The following is a 22,779-nucleotide window of genomic DNA, read 5'->3' as shown; positions in this document are numbered from 1 at the left end:
CTGCCCTCTGACTGAGGGTCTGGATCAGTGAACTCCTCCCAAGGCCTCCCTTTATAGAGGGCATTCCAGAGGCTCTGCTGGTTTCAACTCCACCCCTGGCCTAGCACCTTCTGCCACTACTGCTGTGTATCGTCTTCCCCCACTAGATCATAAACTCCTTGAGGGCAAGGGCTGTCTTTCTCATTTGTATCACCAGCTCCTGGCACGGAGCAGACACTTAATAATTGTTCATTGACTATGACCATGAAATTATAAGAGCTGTGAATTAAAAAGAGGAAAGGATTTCTACAAAAGGGAAAAGTTAAGTCTTGACCGACTTCCTCAGGTTGGGAAGACTGAAGAAGGTGACTTGGTGGAGATGACATCGAAGCCAGAACTTTGAAGGCAGAATTTCAGCTGGCAGAGATAGGGGGAAAGGGCCTGAGAGTAAAGGAATAGAGCAGGGAAAGTGTGTTTTGAGATTTTTGTCTATTCTGTTTGGGCTCTACGACACATTGAAAGAGAGTAACGTAAGGCTTAAGTATATAGCGGTAGAGCCAGATTGTACAGCATTATTAATTTAAGGCTAAGGAGTTTGGACATTATTCTGTAGGTAATTGGGCACCTTGGACATTACTCAAACTGAGTTCTTTCACTCATACTATTTCCACCCACATCTGCTTCTCCTCTGTATGTCTCTATTCTGGCCATCCATCAATTTAAGTTCCCATCTATAGCTTCTGGGTTCCAATACCACATCTGCTATTTACTGCCTATGTGACTTTAGGCAAGTAACTCCACCTCCCTGGGTATGAGATTCCTCAGAGGTCACTACCAGCTCTAGACCTGTGAGTATCAATCACTCAACAAATGTTTACATGCCATGGAAACTAGAAGTCTCAAGGGTGGGGCTCTAATCTTTAAATATTTGATTTAAATAAGTACTAGGACTTTGCAATAGGAAGAGACCATGATCAGATGATCTTTAAGATCCATTCTGCCTCAAAAATTTTGATTGTGTTACCCTAATTTTTCAAAATCACAACTTAATTACATGTGATTATACTGGCCATGTATTTTCAGGCAATTTAGTGAGCTGAATTTTTAAAAAACATTTTACCTTGAAGGTAGCTGATTATTTGTTTGTCTCTCTTCTTTTCTTCCTTGTTACTCAGGACCACAGTAGCAGAAATAAATGACAGGCAAGGATATTACAGGAAAGAGCAAGGTGAAAATGGATGACTGAGAGCCATCGGAAAATTCTGTCAAGTAGTGAACTAAAAGATGTGATCACATGTCTTATGGGACTTGGTAAAATCAAATTTCCTAAGCAATCCAGAGCTAAGCTTACAGAAGGCCCTCTCAAATGAAATATTATTATATAATATTATATCTGATCTATTTATTCATTGTTTAAGACTCAGTGCAATGAAGCCAAAGTCAACACCCAGAGGAGCCACATAGCACCCTTGGAGATAAAAATTCTCAAAAGCTACAAACTGGAAAACTCTTCTCATAGCTCCCTAAGTACTAGCTTGGAAATGTTTGCTGTTGGTCGGAAAGTAAGTTTGGAAATAGGGTAGATTCAGCCTGTGAAGAGGAATCCAGCTTTAGTTAAGAATTTTTAACCTGGGGTCTGAGAGACTTTATTAATAATTTTTTTTTTTTTACTATTTCAGCATAATTGGGTTTTGTGGTAATTCTATGTATTTCATACATTTAAAATATTCTGAGGAGTCTAGTCTTCACCAAACTTCCAAAGGGGTCTGTGACATTAAAGTTTGAGAACCCCTGCTTTAGAGTGACCTTCAATAGTCAGCTTTTCATGGTGCTGACTCTTCCACTTAGAGCCAGCCAGTTCTGACAACTTGTAGCTTGTAGCACTGAGAGCATCCTGATCTTCCCCACACTTGAACCGCCCTACCCTTTTATACCTATCCCACATCTCTACAATGGCCACCATTTTCACTTCTTTCGTTAAGTTCTTATTACCTTATATCTGAACCACTGAAACAGCTTTCTAAATTGAATCTGCTAAAAAAGAATCTCCCTTGGTTCCTCATTCCAGTAAGAGCTTCTCTCATATCAATTTCAAGCTGATGTCTTGAAAGCTTTATCTGAGTGATCTCCAATAAAGCTACTGCTGTTATACCTTAACATCCCATCCATTATCTCCCCTTTTAGCTGCCATGTCATTGTCTTCCATTATCTGCACATTCACACCCTTCCCCTACCAAATGTCATAAGACACTGTGTAAATCAAAAGTAATTCATCAGAATGAAGTGGGAAACACACAGTCTAAAGAATCTCCAATTCTCAGATATAATATTCTAGCCTTAACATAATAATCAAGCCCCTCCAAAATCAGTTCCCAATCTACTCTTTCTCCTTTATTCCCAACTATGTTTTCTATATGCATTATTCACTTCGGCTGGATTGACTACTCTTCATACCTTCTCACCTGTTTTTTAGACCCAGTTGATTATAAGTGTTTCACCCTACAATTCAGACCTCCAGAGACCATACCTAGAAGGATCATAAATGTAGAGTTGGAAGAAAACTCAGAGGCTATTATCTAGTCCAGTCAACTCAATTACAGGGAAGTGAAGTGATTTGCCCAAGGATACACAGGAATCAGGTGTCAGATGTGGGACTGGAACCAAGATCTGGACGTAGGACAATGCTTCTTCACATTTTCTTTGCCCAGTTCTTTAACGCATACCATACCCCCCCCCCCACCACATTCACCTTTTGCTTTCAACACTACAGTTTCCTCCAGAAAGGATATTTCAAGGTAGAGCCATGGTGATGGAGTAGCAGGTAAAAATACAGCTTAGCTCCCCAAAACAATTCCTCCACAAAGATCTAGAAAATATAGTATAGACTGGGAAATCTAAGAAAAAAAAATCATAATGAATCCTATTTCCAGCCCAAGTGAACATAAGAATACCAAGAGGTCTGTGGACACTGGGGATAGGATCTGACCGGGGGGGGGGGGGGTGTACGATAGACCGTTCCAGAGTGTAGGAACTTTAAGAGTACTAAGGCTGAGCACCACGGCAAGAAGAGGTCTGAGACTCACACAAGAGAACACCACATTTGTGCAGAATACAAAAACGAGTGCAAACTAGTAGCTCTGTCATTTATGACCAGTCCCTGGTCATAGATCCAGGGCAGACTGAAGAGGTTTTACAGGGTAGTGAACTGTCGTGGGTCCTGGGGTGCATGCTAAGCTAGGAACAAATTTAAAAGCAAATAGGAGCTGTGAGGCTCTGACTATAGCAGCTAATCAGGGCCTCAGTTCCAGCCTCCAGCTGGTCTGAGGAATGAAGTAGAATAATCAGGGCATGAATCTCAGATCAAAGGGGAACCTGCGATTCAGTCACCAAACCTGCAATGCTTTCCAACTGGCTAACAGCAGATGAATCCAGCAGTTGTCTACAACAAAGGGCAAGCCCAAAGGAATGTATTCCGAACCCAACTCGGGACATTGTAGAGCTCAGACCACAAGGGCAGTGATTAGACTTTTGCCCTGGATCAGACCACTATAGAAGTACTGAAAACTTGCCTGTCCCCAGCCTGAGCTGTCCCTGAGATCTTGGAATAATATAACAATACCATCCCCTAATATTTCAATACCACCCCACCCAAAAAGCAGCAGAAAGACCGAAGAGGGCAAAAATCTCTGCAGAAGTGCAAAGAGCCCAGTCCTATACAAAGTCTGATGTTAGGAAGTAGGCAGTAAAATGAGCAAACAAAAAAAATAAAAATCCCACCATGAAGAGTGACTATGTGACAAGGATACTCAAGACACAAATCAAGAAGAAGAGAGCAACTCTGAAACAAATAAAAAACAAGGCTTCAAAGAAAAACACAACTTGGGTACAAGTCCAACCAGAATTCCTGGAAGAGAAGCAAGAGTTTAAAAAAGAATTGAAAATTATTTTTAAAATATTAAAGTGAGTGTTCTGGAGGAAAAAAACTGGAAAAGGAGAGTTATGGAATAAAGATTTAGAAAGACTTAATAGCTTGGCATAAGGTATAAAACTTTAACCAAGGAAAAAAAAACTCCCTGGAAATTGGAATTGACCAAACAGGAGCTAATGATTCCATGAGACAACAAGAAATACTAAGAAAAAGTTAAAGAATGAAAAAAGAAGGTAGAGGATAATAAAAACAACTGACTTAGAAAACAGATTGAGAAGCGATGAGTTAAGAATCACTGGACTATCTGAAATCTTTGACCCACCCCCCCATGCCTAGATACCATATTTCAAGAAATAATAAAACAGTCCAGAACTCTCACAGCCAGAAGGCACTGAAGCAGTAAGGACCACAGTCAGGGCCGCTCACAGCTTGGCAGTCGCCGCTGTAACCCAATGGTGAATTCGGAAAAGGCTCTCCCGGAAGGCTTTGTCGTTGCTGCTCAATCATTTTTCAACTGTGCCCGACTCTTCGTGGCCCCATTTGGGGTTTTCTTGGCAAAGGTATTAGAGTGGTTGGTCGTTTCCTTCTCCAGCTCATTTTACAGATGAGGAAACCGAGGCAAGCAGAGTTAAGTGACTTGCCCAGGGTCACACAGCTGGTGTCTGAGGCCAGATCTGAACTCAGGAAGGTGAGTCTTTCTGACTCCAGACCAGGCACTCTAGCCGCTGCAATAGCTGCCCTATACAGGCTTTACAGAAGGCAAAAAACGGATAAACATAAATAACTTACCAGCAAAACTAAATATTATACAGCGGATAATACGTATAATACAGTGCATTAAAGTGAATCTTTAATGAAACAGAGGACATTCAGGACTTCCTGATGAAAAGACAGAGATGCATAAGAACTCTGAAATACAAACACAGGAGTAAAGAGGAATCTTAAAAGGTAAATGTGAGCAAACAATTATAAGGGACGGACAAGGATAAACTTTCGTTCTTTTTTTTTTTAAAGGTCATCAAAACATAAAAGAGAACCTCATGTTTTGATGACCTTTAAAAAAAAAAGAACGAAAAAGAGAAATACAGCGGTGGGATGGGAAAGGAGAGGAAGAGAAAGGACAATTATCTTACACAATTGGAGCGTACAAAAACGACATATGAACCTCACCATCATCTGATTTAGTCAAATCAAGAAAAAATGCACACATATACACACACACACACCTGGATTCAAGTGTTTCATTTGACAGGGAAACAGAAGGGAATGGGGAGAAGGGAAAGAGGGAGATAACAAGGGAGATAGGTGATGCAAAACAAACCCTTAAAAAGGAAGCACAGGCAGCAATTGTAGTGGTGAAGGTGAATGGAACGCAGCCACCCATAAAACAAGAGGGAAGCAGAATCCAACAAGATGTCGCTTACAAGAAACACAATTAAAACAGAAAACTGCAGAGTCAGTGAGGGGCTGGAGCAAAATCTATTGTGCTTCAGCTGAATTAAAAATAGCAGGGATAGCACTCATGACCTCAGACATGAACAGCCAAAAAACAGGCAAACTACACTGTGAATTAATATCGTTGTGAAATACATCTGCAAAAAAAGGCACAGCATCTAAATATGCAAAGGAAAAGGTAAATGGATTATAGGGAAGAAATAATAAAACTGAAAAATGGACCTCAACTCACCCCCACTCCCACTACATAAATCTGAGGACAACAAATGAAGGGACCAAATAGAATTTACAAAAAGAATACTGAATGTAAAAAGAAAAGTGTATACATATTTCTCAGCTATGCATAGCACTTTCACACAAACCAATCATTTTTAAGACATAAAACCCTCTCAAACATATGCAGAGAAGCATAAATATTAAGTCTATCTCTTACAGACTATAATGCAATAAAAATTATATTCAAGGACTACTGATGAAATATTAAAAAATTAATTAGAGACCATATCAATAAATCCTAAAGAATGTGGGCCAAACAAAAAATCTTAGAAACAATCAATAATTTCTTTAAAGCAAATGATGAAAGAAGATACCAACATTTTTTTGGACACGACCAAACCAATCATTAGAGGGAAATTTATATTTCTAAACACTTTTTATTAATGAAAGAGAGAAAGAGTAGATCAACAAACCAAGCACACAACTAACAGAAAACTAGAAATCTAACCAAAAAATGTTTTATTAAACAACAAAATAGAAATTCTGAAAAACCAAAGCCAAGCCTAACAAAACTGAAACAAAAAAATCCCCATTCAATTAATAAACTAGGAGCTGAGTTGTTTTTTTTTTTTGGGGGGGGGGGTGAAATCGAGACAACTTAATAAAGAAATAAATTATAAGATCTATTTTGCTCAGTTACATATCAATAAAATTGACAACTAAATGGATGAATATTTACAAAATATAAAATTCCCTATTAATAGAAAAAATAAAGGACTAAAATAACTCAATCAGAAAAATAAATTGAAGACGTAAATGAATTCCTAAAGGGAAAAAATAGACCAAAACCAGATAGATTTACAAGATACTTCTATCAAACATTCAAAGATCGGCTAATTCCTATGCTATCATAAACTGTTGGAGGGCAAAAGGTAAAAGAAAGGGACCTACCAAATTCCTTCTATGACGCAAATAGGGTCTTGATATCTAACCGAGGGAGAGTCAAAACAGAAAGAAAATTATAAGCCCATTTCCTGTCTGTTGACATTTAATCAGTCTTAATATCTCCACTTGAGTATTTCTAGTGATGGGAAATATGCTACCTCAGGAGACAGATGGTTCTCTTGTTGGACAGCTTTGTACTGAATCAAAACCTTCTCACTGATTCACTGAGGGGATCATCATCCTCCATGTAGAGACAAGACTGCTTTTATATGATAGCCCTTTGATTATTTTAAGACAATGACTAGGCCTCCTCTAAATCTTCTCTACTCCAGGCTAAACATAATTAGTTCCTCTGTCCTTGTACGATATGGCTTTCAGACTTCATGACGTTTTAGCTGCCCTCCTATGGCCACTCTTTCTCAGCCAAAAAATGGACATGATACTCACAATGTTAGAACCAATGCAAATAAAACAGACCTGTTATTTACCTTATTTTCGTGACTATATTTCTATTAATGTTGCTTTAAACTAAATTAGCTTTTTAGATGATGCATCACATAGCTTATATTAAGCCTTTTGTCAACAGATTTGGGGGTACTTCCATATTAGGAAGATTGATCAGTTCCATATGAGGAGGGACACAAAAATAAAATGATACAGGAAAGCTGCAAAGTACAGACATACTTAAGAAATGTAACAGCACTGGAAACTCCATTAAAATGTCAGCATAGCTTTACAGGTATGGGCATGGAGGACTTCAGAATCCAGAAAAGAAACTGTCACCATCAGCTTTGTTAGAGACGTATTTGCTGGATGCAGTGGTACTGGCCCCTTTGCTCTTCTTTAAACAACACACTCCATCTGGAGATTCCATGAATCTTCTTTTCTTACTCCAATAACTGGGGTCTTTGGGGTTATTGAACAGTATGATACTGTGTTCATTTGATTCTGTATGTTGTGTATGTATTGTATTCAACTGATCATATTTTGTATTTTTAACCAGTACTAAACTGGTTTTTGATTACTGCTTTGCAATGTATTTTGAGATCTGATACTTGTAGATTTTTATCCTCACTTTTAAAATTAATTTCCTTGAGATTCTTAACCTTTTATTCCTCCAGATGAATTTCATTATTTTTTCTAGCTTTACAAAATAATCCTTTGGCACTGTGACTGGCAAGATACTGAATAAGTACATTTATGTAGGCAGAATTACAATTTTTATTATAATGGCTCAACTTACCAATAAGCAAATGATGTATTTAGTGCTGTGGTCAATGTATATAAGTTCCTTTCTATTCCCATTTAGTAATTTCCAGAGATCAGCTCCTTTTTTTTTTAAGTTTTATTCAGTTCTACTTCTTTCTTATTTATCTTTTGTTGAATTTGACTAGTTCTGAAAAGAGGAACATTGAGGTCTCCCACTATTATAGTTTTAATATTTCTCCTTTCAATTTGATTAATTTTCCTTTAGATATTTAGATGCTATGCTATTGGTTATCTATGGCACTTTTAAGCATAATTTAACTTTCCTTCTTATCTTTTTATCATGTCAATACTTAATATAACTTTATCTGAAATCATAATTACTACTCGATTTTTTTGGTTCGCTTGAAACATAACAGATTTTATTCCAGCCCCTCACTTTAACTCTATGTGGATCATTACAAGTATGTTTCTTATAAAAAACTCTAGCATTGAATTCTATATTCTAATCCATTAGTCTGTCCTCTTCCATTTTATGGGTGAGCTTATCCCTCATATAAATAAAGTGATGATTTTGAATTGAGTTATTTCCTTTCATCCTGTCCACTTGTAGTTTTTCCTCTCTTTATTTCACAACCCCTCTTTACAAATACTAAGGTGGTAAAAGCAAGAGAGTTTGCCTGATACTAGTGAACTATAAGTGAAACAGCTTGTTTCTACCATGTTGTAGCTCCTCTCTTTCCTTTGACCTACCCCGATCTTAGGGCTTTAAATTCCTTCTTTTCCTTTTGATCCCTCCCCTCATATTCTTCTCAACAAAGACCACTTGCTCATTCTGATAGTCTACTGAAGGGATACAACACGTACACATTTAAGGAGATATAAAATACATGAGAAGTAAACATATAAGTAAATATAAGATAATCCAAGTAGAAAGAGAGAATAATAACTAGGGGTATCAAGAAAGGCTTCCTCTAAGAGGTGGCACACAAGCTGGGCCTTGAAGGAATCCTAAGAGGTAGAAGTAAGGAGGTAGTTTATTCCAGGCAACAGACTGGAGACTACGGTAGCCTGGAGTAGACAGTTTTACCTGTGCAAAATAAGAAGGAAGGAGATGGCATGTAGAGTTTGAGGAAAAGCAAGTAGGTCAGTTTGGTTGGAATGTCAAGTGCATGAAGGTAAATAATATGAAATAAGACTGAAATGACAGGCTAGAGTCCGATAGTGAAAGACAATAAGTACCAAGTTGAAGAGTTTGTGTCCTTTATCATGGAGGTAACAGGGAGCCTTTTAAGATCTTTGAACAGGAGAAACTGATCTAGCCAGGCTTAAGCCTTTTATTTCAGCTGCTGTGTGGAAGGAAAGGTTTCAGGCTGGAGTCTGACATGAAGCATGTTGTAAGAGTCTTGGGGAAGGAGTGGTGGGACCCTGAAGTAGAGTGGTGGGCTTATGGGCTGAGAGAAGGGCCATTTATGAAAGAGGACGAGGAATACTCAAGACTTGGCAACTAGCCAGGATTTAACAATATTGGCAGATGACAATATCTCACATTTCTGTAGCACTTTAAGGCTTATAAAGGCGTTCCTCACAACAGCCCTGTGAGGTAGGTAGTGTATTATAATCCCCATTTTACAAAAAAAACGAGTGAGGCAACAACATACATGTTTAGCAGGTGAAGTGCTTTCAAAGCCTCTGAGAACCTTTTAATAAACATACAGAAGAAATTAGGAAAGTAAGTGAGTGTGGGGGAGGGGAAAAACTTGTACTTTTAATTTTATGAATAAATTTGTATTTTAAAATTCAGTAACACTTACTCCACACTTACTTCTTTTTTTCATAATCTGTAATTGGCTTAAAAATCTCCTTTAAGTTGCTCCAAACACCCTTGGCATAAATGTTCTTGTAAGCACTGGTTTTTTCTTGAACAGGGTCTGAATTATGGCACCGACGACACTTGGCTCTACTTGACTTATACCACTCATTGGAGGTCTGGTTGGTGACTGCCAGGTATAGAGTGAAGCATACGTAGCCCCCAAGTAAGAGACAAAGTATAATAAGAAATCCCAGCATGAAGACAATTCTTGGAAAGGTCAAGAACAGATACTGCAAGGGAAGAAAAGGTGTAAATCTGTTACTTTAATGGAAACATCCACAGTACAATACAATTTAGTCTTGGAATTTTCCATGATCATCTGTTATCTACTTAATTAACTTCCTTATTAATGTATCATACAGAGATAGTACTTCCCAGCTTACAAAAGCATTTTCCTCATGACAATCCTGTGAGACATATAGTGCAAGCCCTTTCTTCTAGGTAAGGAAAATGAAGTTCAAAGAAGTTAAATGCCCTGCCAAAGACACAAAGAAAATGGAATCAAACCTCAGGCTCAAGTCTTCTAATTCCAAGCTCAGGGTTCTCTCCATTGTACCTGGCTTCGCCAGGCTCATTCTACAAGGTTGTCTATAAATTGTAAATGTTGGAAAATAAGTGACAAAGAGAAATGCCTAAATGACACTGCATTCCACATAGAGTTTAGATTGTCTAGGCTAGTGAAGCAGAGAAAGAGTTACACCACAAGACTTAAATGGAGAAAAAGGGTAGGGACATGTAAAGATGGTTAAAGACTTCAGGCCAAGACAGACAAGTGCATAGAGGCAGACCACCCAATTTCCCGTATACTATTCTAATAAAAACCTAAAAATTACTCTGGACCAAGACATCCAGTGAAAAAGTAGAGTAAGCAACTTTTTTCATCCCAGAACTGCACAAAAAAGTTGTCTAAAAGTGAAATGGGAACTGGAGAGGGGGGAAGGAGGTGCGGGGGCAGGTGTATTAGCAAAGGCAAGCAAGCTGGTACCTGTCAGCTCATGGAGAGCCAGGTCAGAGAAGAAGTGAGCAAGAGCAGACCCCTGCAATCAGAGAGCCCCAAGGTGGTCAGAAATCCCCACGGTTATTAGAAACGCAAAGCAGAAACCTCGGAAGCACCAGTGGCAGCAATCAAAGCCTAACAGCCACGCAAAGATTGATCAGGATACCCCTGGCATCAGGGGATCTGAGGTGCTCTACTTTCTGTCCTGACATGGCACAGAGGTGCCCTGAAGATCCAGTGCTGTTAAGCCCAAAGACCCAAGGGGGATGCCCAACCCCAGGAAGCAAAGGTCCACTTAGGAACCCAGGTGACTCAGAGCACAATCAAAGACACCTGGCCATCCCATCCAAAGGGGCAGCAGGAGACAGGAAGTAAAGCTGAGGAAAAGAGTAAACTAAAGATGACACTATTGTAAAAAATTATCTAGAGATGCTCTTTCTTTCTAAGTTAGATTTTTGCATTTTCCATAAGACCATATGAAAACCAAAGAAATTAAGCAAGCTTATAGAAGAGTTTAGACATGACAGTCGTGGGAAGGGTTGTGGAATGACAGGCACACTGATGCACTGCTGGTACAGCTGGGAAGTGGGGCAAACACTATGTAAAGAAATTTGGAAGTATACCCCGTAGGTCACTCATCTGCACAAAGTGTTTTTAATCCAATGACACCACTAGGTATAACTACAGCTGGATATAACCATGAATGGATATAACTGAAAGAGATAAAACAAAGTGGGAAACAAAACAGGTGTCCATCAGTTGGAGAATAGTTGAGCAAATTATAGTATAGTAATAGAACAGAATAGAACAGAATAGAATAGAATAGAATAGAATAGAATAGAATAGAATAGAATAGAATAGAATAGAATAGAATGCAGTGGCAGCTAGGTGGCACAGTGGATAGAGCACTGCACCTGGAATCAGGAAGACCTGAATTCACATCTGGCCTCAGCCACTTACTAGCTATGTGACCCTGGGCAAGTCACTTAACCGATTTTGCCTCAGTTTCCACATCTGTAAAATGAGCTGGATAAAGAATTGGCAAACCACCCCAGTATCTTTGCCAAGAAAACCCCAAATGGGATCACAAAGAGTCAGACACAACTGAAACAACTCAACAGTAACAAATATAATAGAATATTATTGTGCTGTAAGAAAAGGTGAAAGGGATGGATTCAGGAAAACCTAGAGACGCTTGTATGAAATGAAGCAGCAGGCAGTAAGCAGAATCAGAACTATTTATGTATTAACTAAAACACTGTAAAATAAAACAGCTTTGAAAGCCTTAAGAATTTTGATAAATTCAATGACCAGTCAAGTCCAGAAGACTGACAATGAAGTGTGCTGCCCACCTCTGGGTAGAAAAGTGAGAATGATGATCGTGACAACAACCACAACAACATTTCTGCAGTACCTACCACATGGAGGGAGGGTAAAACTGAAGCAGAACTCAGGGTCAGTGATGATGAAGAAGAAGACAAGGAAGCATTTAAAAACACACAGAAGAGAGTTCAGAAGGGTGGCCAGGAAAGCACTGCAATGCTGGAGGAGGGAACACCTTTTCTCAGTGCAGGTCACAGTCTAAAGGTTCCCTAGAATGCTGAAGGGCTTCAGTGACTGGCCCTGAGTCACAAATCTGATATGTGTCAGAGGCAGGATCTGAACCAGAGACTCCTGGTTCTGCTTCCAGCATGCCCTGCTGCCTCTCAATGACAGTACTGTTCTCTTCAATTGAACAGGGATAATGATTGGATCTATGACTTCACAGACCTTTCACACACTGGGTCAGGAAACACTCTCTACCTATACCAGTCACTGGGAGGTAAGTAACTTGCTCAGGACTACAGAGGCTGTATTGTCAGAGATAGGACTTGAACTGAGGACTTAGTAAGTTTGAAATTAGCCAAGTATTGGCGCACCAAATACATGTGGAAAAGAAACACATCATTTACTGACCACAATGAAATAAAAACTACATTCAACAAAAGGCCCCTGAAGAAAGAATTAGAAACCAATTGCAAACTAAATAACATAATTCTAAAGAACTGGTGGATCCAAGAACACATAGAAATGTGTTCATCAAAAAACAATTATTATGAGTTTCATAGGATTCAGGTAAAGTAATTCTTAAGGAACAATTTGTACCTCTTAAAATTTTCATCAGCGAAAGAGAAAAAGAAGAAGTTAATGAATAGGCCACACAAAACTCTTAACTAAACCTCAACTAAACAGAAATTCTTAAAATTAAAGATAATGAATAAAATTGAAAACAAAAAACCCCACTGACTTGATAAATAAAAACAAGCTGTATGTAATAAACTCTTTTTTCACACGTATCTCCCTCTCTCTTCTTCATATACAGAAATATTGATGTTGGGGATGATTTTTAAATTAGAACTCTTAAATTAAAAAAGAAAAACTACTCTATTGTTGTTGTCTGTTTACTTACCTGCTCATTCACTCCTCAACCTCTGAGGATCTAGCTTTTACCTTCTACCAGTCTAACGACACTGCTAGATATCTTCAGATCACTACTGACCTTTTAATTGATAAATCTAAGGACCTTTTCTCAGTCCTCATCCTCTTTGACATTTTTGCAGCATCTGATATTGCTGGCCACCTCCTAAGCATTCTCTCCTCCTGCAGTTTTCATGATATCACACTTTGCGGCCCCTGTGCTTCTTGTCCTATAACTCTTTCTTTGTCCCTTTCACCGCTTCATCTCCCTACTCTACTGCTGAAATGGGGGTGTTTCCCTAAAGGTCTAATGCAGGCCTCTTATCTTCTCTTTCTATATGCTCCTAGTGATTTCACTCACTCTGACAGCTCCAATTATCACCACTATGCAAATGAGTCACAAATATGTATCAACCCTGAATTTTTGCCTAAGCTCTAATTCCACATTTCCAACTACCTTCTGTATATCTCAGTCTGGTTATCCAGCACCTCAAACTCAACAAATCCCCATCTGAATTTACATTTTGTTCCCAAAATCTATGCCTCCTTTCAACTTTGCTATCATAGTTAATGGTGACACTCTTTCCAAGCAGGCTTAAAACCTCGGAGTCATTTCTGGATGTCCCCTGTCCCTCACCCCCACTTCCAATCACCACAATCCACTCCTGCTGAATCTGCCTTTTAACACTGCCTTCAACTATCCCCTGCATTCCCACTCAAAGTGTCACTACCCTAATCCAGGCCCTCTTCACTTCTCCCTTGTGATATTCTAAGCTCCTTATTCCACTATTTAACTTTCCAGCTTAATTTCATACTACTTCCTTTCATATACCCTAAGTATCAGCCAAATTGAACTACCAATAGGGCCTGATCTTGTCATATATATTCTCTCACCACTGGGCACTGAAATCCTTTTTCATTAAGGTCTAGGTCAGATGCTACCTAGTCCAGGAAACCTCAATAATATCTCTCTCACTTGGCCCTATGACCCCGACCCAGCTGAAAGTGATCTCTTTCCCGATTTTCTTCCAGCACTTTGGCGCTCACCTTTATTGTTATCACATGCTACCTTGTATAATACTTCTATGCATATGTTTCTGGTCCTCCTATTTGATTATAAATTTCTCAAGAGTAGGAACTGTGTTGTTTTCCACCTTTGTATTCCTGGTCTAGCACAGGAATATAAGGACCTATATAGTAGGTCCTTAACAAATGCTTACCAAATAATTTGTTGAATTTAAGAGTCACACAATAGAATTTTATGTTTAATGGAGCGAAAAACTGTCCCTTTTAAATAGCATATCCAAGTGAAAAATTTATAAGCTGAAGTATGCTTACCTGTATAAGAAAGGCAATATCAACGGGTTGTTCCTGTCCATGGTCATCCAAATACGTCCCCAATGTCATACCCGACAGTAGTACCAAATGGATTAGAAATGCCGAAGTTATGACGGCAATGTTCACAGCCATCGCGATCAAGGTCAACAGGTAGATTAAAAAGTATCTTGCATTTAAGGCACCGATGCAGTTGTTCACCCAAACACAGTGATGATCAAAACGATGCACACACCTGTTACACACGCCTATGTGCACACACAGAAAAACCAGGAATGAGCAACATTATATGCGGCTCTAAATTTTTAAACTGGAATTGTGCATACTTTTTTGAAGGCGCAACTGGATTTTGATGCCATATTATGCAAATTGTTGCTACAGTTTCAGAATAATGAAGCTGTTTGGAAAAAGTGAGGCCTCCACCGATGCTTACAGACAACACAGTACAGTGGTAATGACACGAGATTTGGAGACAGAGGGAGAGGGGGTTCACATTCTGGCTCTGGTTTGCTGTGTGACTTTGGACTCAAATTCCCCATCTGTAAAATAACGGGGCACAGCAAGATTGTCAAAAGTCCTTTTTGGCTCTAAATCTATTATGCTAAGAGCACCCTGAGCTCTGACTCTTCTGGGGACCAACACAAACTTTCCATTCCCAAGGCACTGGTTCTAAAAGCTGGAATGTGAGCTAAAAGTTTCCTAAAGGTCAACCAAACCAACCTTCTCATTTTTACAGATTAGGAAACTGAGGCCCAGAAAGAAGTGACTTGTCCAAGTTAGCATGAAGAGTTAGCAATGACGAAACCATGGACAGATCTTAGCTCTCCTGACTCCCAATACGATGGTCTTTCTTATTTTTATTTTTTAAACTGGACCTATGATTTCATCTACATAGGGAGCTCCTGAAGAGAACCTTCCTCTACCAATGCAGATCTGAGCCTTCTCTGCAACTCTAATCTTAGGGAGTTTTATGGAGGGCACTGAAATTAAGTGACCTGAGCATGTCACCCCCACATTCCCTCCCTCAAGGAGAAAGGTCCAGCAGCTCCTGATGATTACCTTCAGGATAAAATATAAACTCTCGATGGCACTCAAGAGGTCTTCATACCCTGGCCCTGGTCCCTTCCTGCCTTCCCAGATTTCTTATACCTTATTCACCTCCGCATGCTCTGCCCAGAACACAGGAAGTGCTTAGTAAACACTTGCTGATGTCTAGACTCTGATCCAATAGCACCGGCCTATCTGCCGTTCCTCAAACATAAGACTCCCATTTTCCTGGAATATTCTGCTCCCTGCCACAATCGAGGTTCCCTGGCTTTCTTCAGTATTGCTCAAATCCCGCCTTCTGGAAGAGGCCTTTCCTGGTCCCTCCTAATTCCCCCACCTTCTAATTAATTCTTTCCGCTTTCAGGTTGCCTTCATGTGTTCTGTGAATAACTTGTATGTAGCTAAATATTTACCTTTTGATTCCCCAATCAAAATGTACATTCCTTGACAGTAGGGACTCTATGAGTTTTTGTTTTGTTATGTTTGGAGGGGAGGAAGGGAGGGCTTTATTTCTGTCCCCAGCAATCAGTACCTAATACGTTGCATGTGCTTAATAAAGGCTTGCTGACTTAATGACTGATTTACCCAGGATCACATAGCCAATATATGTCAAAAGCAGAGTTTGAAACCAGGTCTTCCTGACTCTGAAGAAGTCTGTTCTATGCACTACACTATGTTGCCACTTCCAATGCTCTTTAACAAAGCTTAAAAATCAGGGCATAAAGTCCTTGCTTAATCTCTGTGGGCTTACATGACTATACTGGGTTGTGAGAAACAATTCTTGATGCCCTTTCTTGACTGTTCTCCTTGCCATGGGCAAGGTTCCTATGAATTTGGATTGTGCTTCTGCCTGAGCCCTCCAGATGGGTACAAAACTCTGGACACTGATCACTAGCCTGCCTATTCAAGCCTCCAAATCTAGACAGCTCCTTATGCCCTTGGCTCTGGCCTTTGCACTGTTCTCTCAATTTATAGTACCCAAAGCTCCTCTCTCCCTATATTTATATAGCATACAAACCTGTTGCAAAGAGTCTTCAGAACTTCCCCTTCTGTTAGAGAGCTCCAGGAAACATCCAGACCTTTTTGCTAAACTGGAATCATAAAACTTTGAAGCCAGCAAATTTGCCTGAGATGGGAAATACCCACTTTGTCTACACACATAGAGTTGCAAAAATGCAACATGTATAAATATGTTTGTGTTTTTAAAAATTCTAATTTGGTCTAAGTGAGGCTAAAAATACACAATCTAATCAGAAATAAATTGTCTTGCATAAACTCATAGAGGCTCTGCTAATATCCACCTCAGCTGAGAAGAGGCACTCTCTGAACTATATGTAGCAGCAGTGGTCAAAGCAGTATCACCTTGCAATCCAGATGAATGTGATCCAAGGGCCAGAGGTTTCCCAGCCCTGCTCCAACGTTTGCCAGGGCCCAAACTTTTTCCTTTTGAGCAAAAATAGCAGTAATAGTGACTACTTTGAAAAATCTTTTTTTTTCTGGGGTAGGTTTGATAATACTAAGAGGCACTTACGACAATGCTTTGACCTGGCTGGTTTCCTCAAGTCGCAGGTAGGGCACTTCAAGTTTTTCAAGAAGATCACCTCATCATAGTCATAAACTTGAAGAAATGATGCTTCATTTGATTTTGTTATTACCCCTATAAGACAAAAGCAGTAATTTTCATCACAACATAATATACTTTGTATACAAGGAGTCAGCAAAGCTACATGAAGCACAGCTTTGGGAGCCAGGGCTTCTGGAAAAACGATCCTTGAATGTAATGAAATGGGGAGTCAAGTGTTTTGCTACGGTCAAATCATTAATTCGAGTATTGATTGTTGGCTCGACTGTGTGCCAGATGTTATACGGAATTTAAATTATGTATGAAACAAAATTGCTGCTTTCAAAGAACTTGGCATGATCTGAAACAAAATAGAAGAGCACAAAGAAGCCAGAGAATCAGTGAAACTCAGCGAGGTTTTGAAGGGTCTTCAGACATTACCTGGCAGAACTGAACTCTCCCACAATATCCCTAGCAAATCACTGAGCTGCTGCTTCGAGACTTTCAAAGACAGGAGACCCATTACCTCTGAAGCAGCTGCAGGATTAGGAGGTCAAAGAAAGGGAGCAGCAACAAGCCCTGACCAAACCAGCTGACAAGGTTCAAAGGAAATAAAAAAGGATGCAAGCAGTAGAAGTTCAAGTAGAGAAGAAAAGGCCGAAAATTAGAAAATAACTGATCAGGCAGATGAGGCATCCTCTAACATGCATAGAACATGAAGAAATAGTTAACAAAAATGAAATGCTGTTCAGACATCATAAGATATACTTTTGTTGTATGCCATTCTCTCTCTGAGGCCCTAGGGAACCACAGGAATAGGAGAAAAAGGGTAACAGTGTTAGGGGTTCAACCCCAACCACCAAGCCACAGCTAGGCAAGGAAGATGCGGCATTTGCAATTATTAATTACTCCTCTCAGAGAGAAAAATGTGTTCTCTTGATAACTGTCATTTGCCACAGTGATCTGAGATCTGATGCTCAAATACTGATGACTTGATGTGAGAAAGAAGTATGCAGTAGCTGTTGAATGCATTTGCAAAGATGTAGAATAAAAAGGAGTAAATATGACTGCGGAAGGATGTCCAGCTATAGACTCTTAGGTAGATTTTATGTTTAGCCTGAGTGAGTAAATATTGATTTTAGGGAGTTTGAGAAGAATGGCTTCTGGGGGCAGGAAGAGGCAGGCTTCCCCTGCCTGTGTTAGTGTTTGGGAAGTTGTGATGATAAAGCCCTGATAAGACAGGAGACACTGGTAGGTACAGTTTTTAATTCCACATAGTATATGCATCTATGTAAAACAAAAGAAAGCAGCCCAGAAAAAGTCAACAAGCCAAAGTTTAGGAATGAACATAAATAGTGACAAGTGGTATAAAGTGCTGGTCAGAATGGGTAAACAGATTTAAACTACTTATATGGATATTTGCCATGAATATCCAGATGATAAATCACATTTATTATCTGCACATAGGTAGTTCCCTCAGGAATTCAGTAGCTCTTACCATTTGAACTTAGTTTGGGGAAGTAAGAATTCTTTCAAGATTTACTAGAGTACAAAAATCTCAACAGTACACTGAGTTGAGTTTTAGGCAAATACCAAGTAAGTAGATACTTAGAAGATAGATAAATGAATACCCAAAACATGGAAATCCGATAATACTTGAAGAAGGGATGAGTTGTATGAGGATGCCATAATTTTTAACACAGATATACTAGAGAAAATATGGAAAGGCTCACAAAGTTTTTCAAAAGCACAACTATTGCTGCTTCCAGTTTATTCCTGCCAAATCCTTGCATATTCTCTGAGCTCAAGACCTTGAGCACCTTGCAGCACAGCCTCTGCAGAAGGATACATGTATAGAAGGAACACAGAAACACAGGAAAAGCCATCCACGAACAAAGACTACCACAGTCATCCTGAGTCTCTGGAGGAGGTCTAGGCTATTTCACTTTATCCCTCTAGTTTCAAGACAAACTGTTCTGAAATGGCAGGAGGATAGGCCAGGCAAACAAACAGCAACTCAGAAGTTCTGCTCCTCCAGGTCTTCGATCTGTATAGCATGGGTGAGAAACTGGTGAAACACACAACTCAGCTGCTGTGGTTTCTGAATTCTGCACAGAAAAGACCCTGCTTAATCAGGGAGAAATAAAATGAAATTTCTGTGACCTCTAAGGTCCTTTCTGCTTCTAAATCTATGATCCTTTAGTCTTCTATTTCTCCACGTGGGGAGAAAACCTGAAATGGTCTATGTAATTGGCTATATAATTGCATGTAAATGGGCTATGTAATTGGGCACTGCTGAATCTGCAGAGATGGCATAATTTTGATTTGACAACAGCACTATTTGTTCAGAATCTGAGGAGAAAGAAGTCAATCACAGATCTCCAATCTGCCTAGAAGACTGTATACTGAATACTTAAGGCAATCAAAGAATATTTCTCAACGTTAAGCTATTATTATTGATGGACAAGCTTTGTGGGTGGTCTATCCAAATATGAACTACGATTAGTCTGAACAGACAACCTCTATCCTCTATAAACTTAACTAAACTCTTTATTATGGCTCTCATGATGTTTTTTTTCTCAACATTTCAGCAACAATAATAACTAATACTTATATAAGTGTTTTAAAATTTGAAAAGTGACTTACAAATATCTCGCTTTACCTTCACAACAACCCTAGGAGGCAGACACTTGATTATTATTTCTGATTTATGGATGGGAAAAGCAAGGCAGGTTAAGTGACTTGCCCATGGTCACAAAACTGGTAAGTATCTGCCTTTGGATCTGAACTCAGGTCTTGCTGACTCCAAATCTAAGACAGTATTCACTGAGCCATCTGGATGCCTAAAATAAGACAAATTTCTAAACAAAATTATACATTGGTTTCTTCACAATACTGTATTCTAGAGTTCCTAAACCTGGAACATCCACTTTGACAGTGTTAGCTCCCATAAATCCCATTTTGCATGCCTTCATTTTGACTTTCCTGATTCTTTATTGGTTTTTGACTGGCTGCATACACTTGTTCATATACATACTTTGTGAGAAAAGTATGCTTTCAGAAAAGAGCTGATTACTCTGTTCTTTGTCTCATTTATTTGGGTCTTATTTGTCTTATTTGCTAACTGACCAAAATCAACTTCAACTTACCAGGGTTGGTTGTACAACTCAAAAAGAAAAAAAACAGGTTTATAATCAACAGCAGATACGGCAGGAGAAGATGATACAGTGAGAACTCCAGTTCTAGACAGTAGTGAAATATCTCCCAAGTATATTCACTGTAAACAGCCCCTTCTAAGGCCAAGTGCAGGATGATGAATATGCAGTTTCTGAAAGAAAATAAGTACAAGTCTTGCCCTCACTCAAAGTTTTCTGAATGTTAACTCAGACTATGCTGAAGACACTCCATTATTTAAAGAAGAATCCAACTGCTTTAACTCCTCTGTAAAATAACGGCACTGGACCACATGATCTCTTAGGACTCAGGGCCTGTGGCCTCAAGGCTACACATGGCATGGCCTCAAAGCTGCAGGTTCCCCACCCCTGTAAGACTTAAATTCTTTCGAACTCTTCTGTGTACCTTTATGATTATTAAAGTGCTTTGAATTACTCTATTTTTAAAAATAACAGTGAACATTTCCACTAGCACAGAAACTGCCTCTAGAATTCTCAGAATTCTAATCAAAATGAGAAATGTCAAAACAATAGCTTATACTGCTGTGACACCCATGACTGTGAATCCTCACGTTTGAAAAGATTTTTGATGTATGAGAAAGGAATCTTCAAGTATTTCTTGATTTAGTTAAAATCTGGCATATGACAATCCAGATGGGTAGGAAAGACTGAATGAGTCTTGGAGTTACAGAATTTTAGAAATGGAAAGGGACCTTGTGGATGCTATAGCCCCCAATCAGATTCCTTTTGTGTATCAAGCTCCACCAATATGTTTGGGTAGAGACAATGGAACAGTGCAAAGTGTGCTGGATTTGGTGTCAGACAGCCTGGGTTTCAACCCCTATTTTGCTTGCTCTTTATATAGCTATAGGCGAGGTGCTTCTCCTTCTCCCTTCAATCTCAGTTCTTGAAGGGGTTGAGTGAAATGACTTCTGAGTTCTAAGTTTAAATCTGGATTTTACATACATGATGCAATTTTAGAACCAAAAGCTAAGAGATCACCTACTCTAACTTCTTCATTTTATATATTAGTAAACTCAAAACTGGGGAGGCCAAATGATTTGATAAAACTGGTCATACAATTAGTGACACAACTGATAGCAGAAGAAATGTCTCTACTTACAAATTTCAATTATATCCAATTTTTCAGAAACCTACTTCATAAACTGAGGAATAACTCAGTTTGAACACAGAAAGTGTACACACTAGAAATATAACAGAGCAAATGTGAATGGAACTTCTTCAGTCTAAGTGGCAGTGAATCATTTCGTCTAGTATCAGAACACTAAAGTGATAGTGTTTGTTTTCCACAATTTATATCTATATCCTGTATATTGCTTTCTTAAATTTAAACAGAATTCTTCAAAATTTACACTGTATTTTTAGAGATGCAAGTAAATATCCACATTGTTGGATACTGGAAAACTACCTTTAAGGAACAGGCTCCTATATAAGCCCTGCACAACATCCTTACAGATACAGTTTCTTAAAGTGATCTCAGAAACAGTAGTTCCTCTACAAAAGAGATTCTTAACCTTTTAGCGTGTCATGGATCCCTCTGGCAATATGGTGAAGTCTACGGATCCCTTCTCAGAATGTTTTTAAATGCATAAAACAAAGTACATGGGGTTATAAAAGAAGCCATTTATATTGAAATATCATTAAAATATTTGTGGAAAACAGGTTAACAATCTGTCATTCAAGATGTTAGTAAGCACTTAACACTTAAGAATACCTACTGAGTTGATCAATGAAATATTGAGCAGAAAACCGTAATAACCCACCTCTGACAAAACTCTGTTGGTCTGGAATAAGCAAAGTCCACAACACTCATTTTAACCAATACTCTGAACAATGTAATTTTTAAAATATTAAAATAATGGATTGAGTCACTGGGTAAAGGAACTCATAGATGGACTTTTCCAGCACATAGCCACTGCAAAGTAATATGGTGAACACCACAGTGTCATGCATATTTATTATAATCTGACCTTAACACAGTGGTCTTTCTATGAGCTTTGTCAGTCATTCAAATGTAGTACTGGCTTTTGCCAACTAAAGGTTTCTTCAAAGATACTGCTGCAACAGATACTACTGAGATAACAAAAGTAACCTGTGGCTTATAATGGGAATACATTTATCAGGATAATCTACTATACGTTACTTGTGTTATCAAGTTACTGCAGACTGAGCCTGCCTTTGTCTGACCTAAATTAAATGCTGAGAAAGTTATTATAAGCTATATGACGCCTTGTGAAAATCATGGTAACGTGAAAGTTGGTCAAAACTCTGGTGCTGGAGACCTGGAAAGAGTTGCTTCCCCAACTACAGGGAAGTTGGGTACATGGCCTTGACTTCAGAAGAAAAAATCAAATATCAAGGATTATGAAGGTTTGAAGAAATCTGGCTCCAGGAAAGCCCTGACTAAGCCCTAGGTGGGTTCAGAGATCATAGCCTTATCAACAGTGAAAGATACAAAAGGTTCACAGGAAGGAAAAAAAAAGACAACAGCTACCAGGGGAAAGCGGGATCCATCCTGACATCCCAGTCTTTTAAGATACTGATGGTCAACCCAGGGGCTAAGCTACTGAAAGGAGCCTCAACAAC

At 39.0% G+C, this 22,779-nt stretch overlaps 1 protein-coding gene across 3 annotated transcripts in view; it reads right to left on the bottom strand.

The window, feature by feature from the left end:
• Positions 1-6,209: 6,209 nt before the first annotated feature.
• Positions 6,210-22,779, bottom strand: part of ZDHHC4 (zinc finger DHHC-type palmitoyltransferase 4) — a 40,169-nt gene continuing 23,599 nt past the window's right edge. Inside the window, exons 4-7 of one of the 3 annotated variants that reach the window (XM_036738019.1) lie at positions 20,149-20,327; positions 16,970-17,095; positions 14,395-14,639; positions 6,210-9,832 (exon numbers count right to left, since the gene is read on the bottom strand). In XM_036738019.1, coding sequence (XP_036593914.1) covers positions 9,551-9,832; positions 14,395-14,639; positions 16,970-17,095; positions 20,149-20,327 — 832 coding nt within the window. In that variant the 3' untranslated portion in view covers positions 6,210-9,550. Of the gene's footprint in view, positions 9,833-10,011; positions 10,078-14,394; positions 14,640-16,969; positions 17,096-20,148; positions 20,328-22,779 lie in introns of those variants that run through there. The other 2 variants (XM_036738021.1, XM_036738022.1) reach the window with 2 other exon arrangements.

Source organism: Trichosurus vulpecula, chromosome 9 (assembly GCF_011100635.1).
Source record: "Trichosurus vulpecula isolate mTriVul1 chromosome 9, mTriVul1.pri, whole genome shotgun sequence".
Taxonomy (NCBI): Eukaryota; Metazoa; Chordata; class Mammalia; order Diprotodontia; family Phalangeridae; genus Trichosurus; species Trichosurus vulpecula.
The sequence above is the reverse complement of the archived record's forward strand: the minus strand, read 5'-3'. Positions and strand labels throughout refer to the sequence as shown.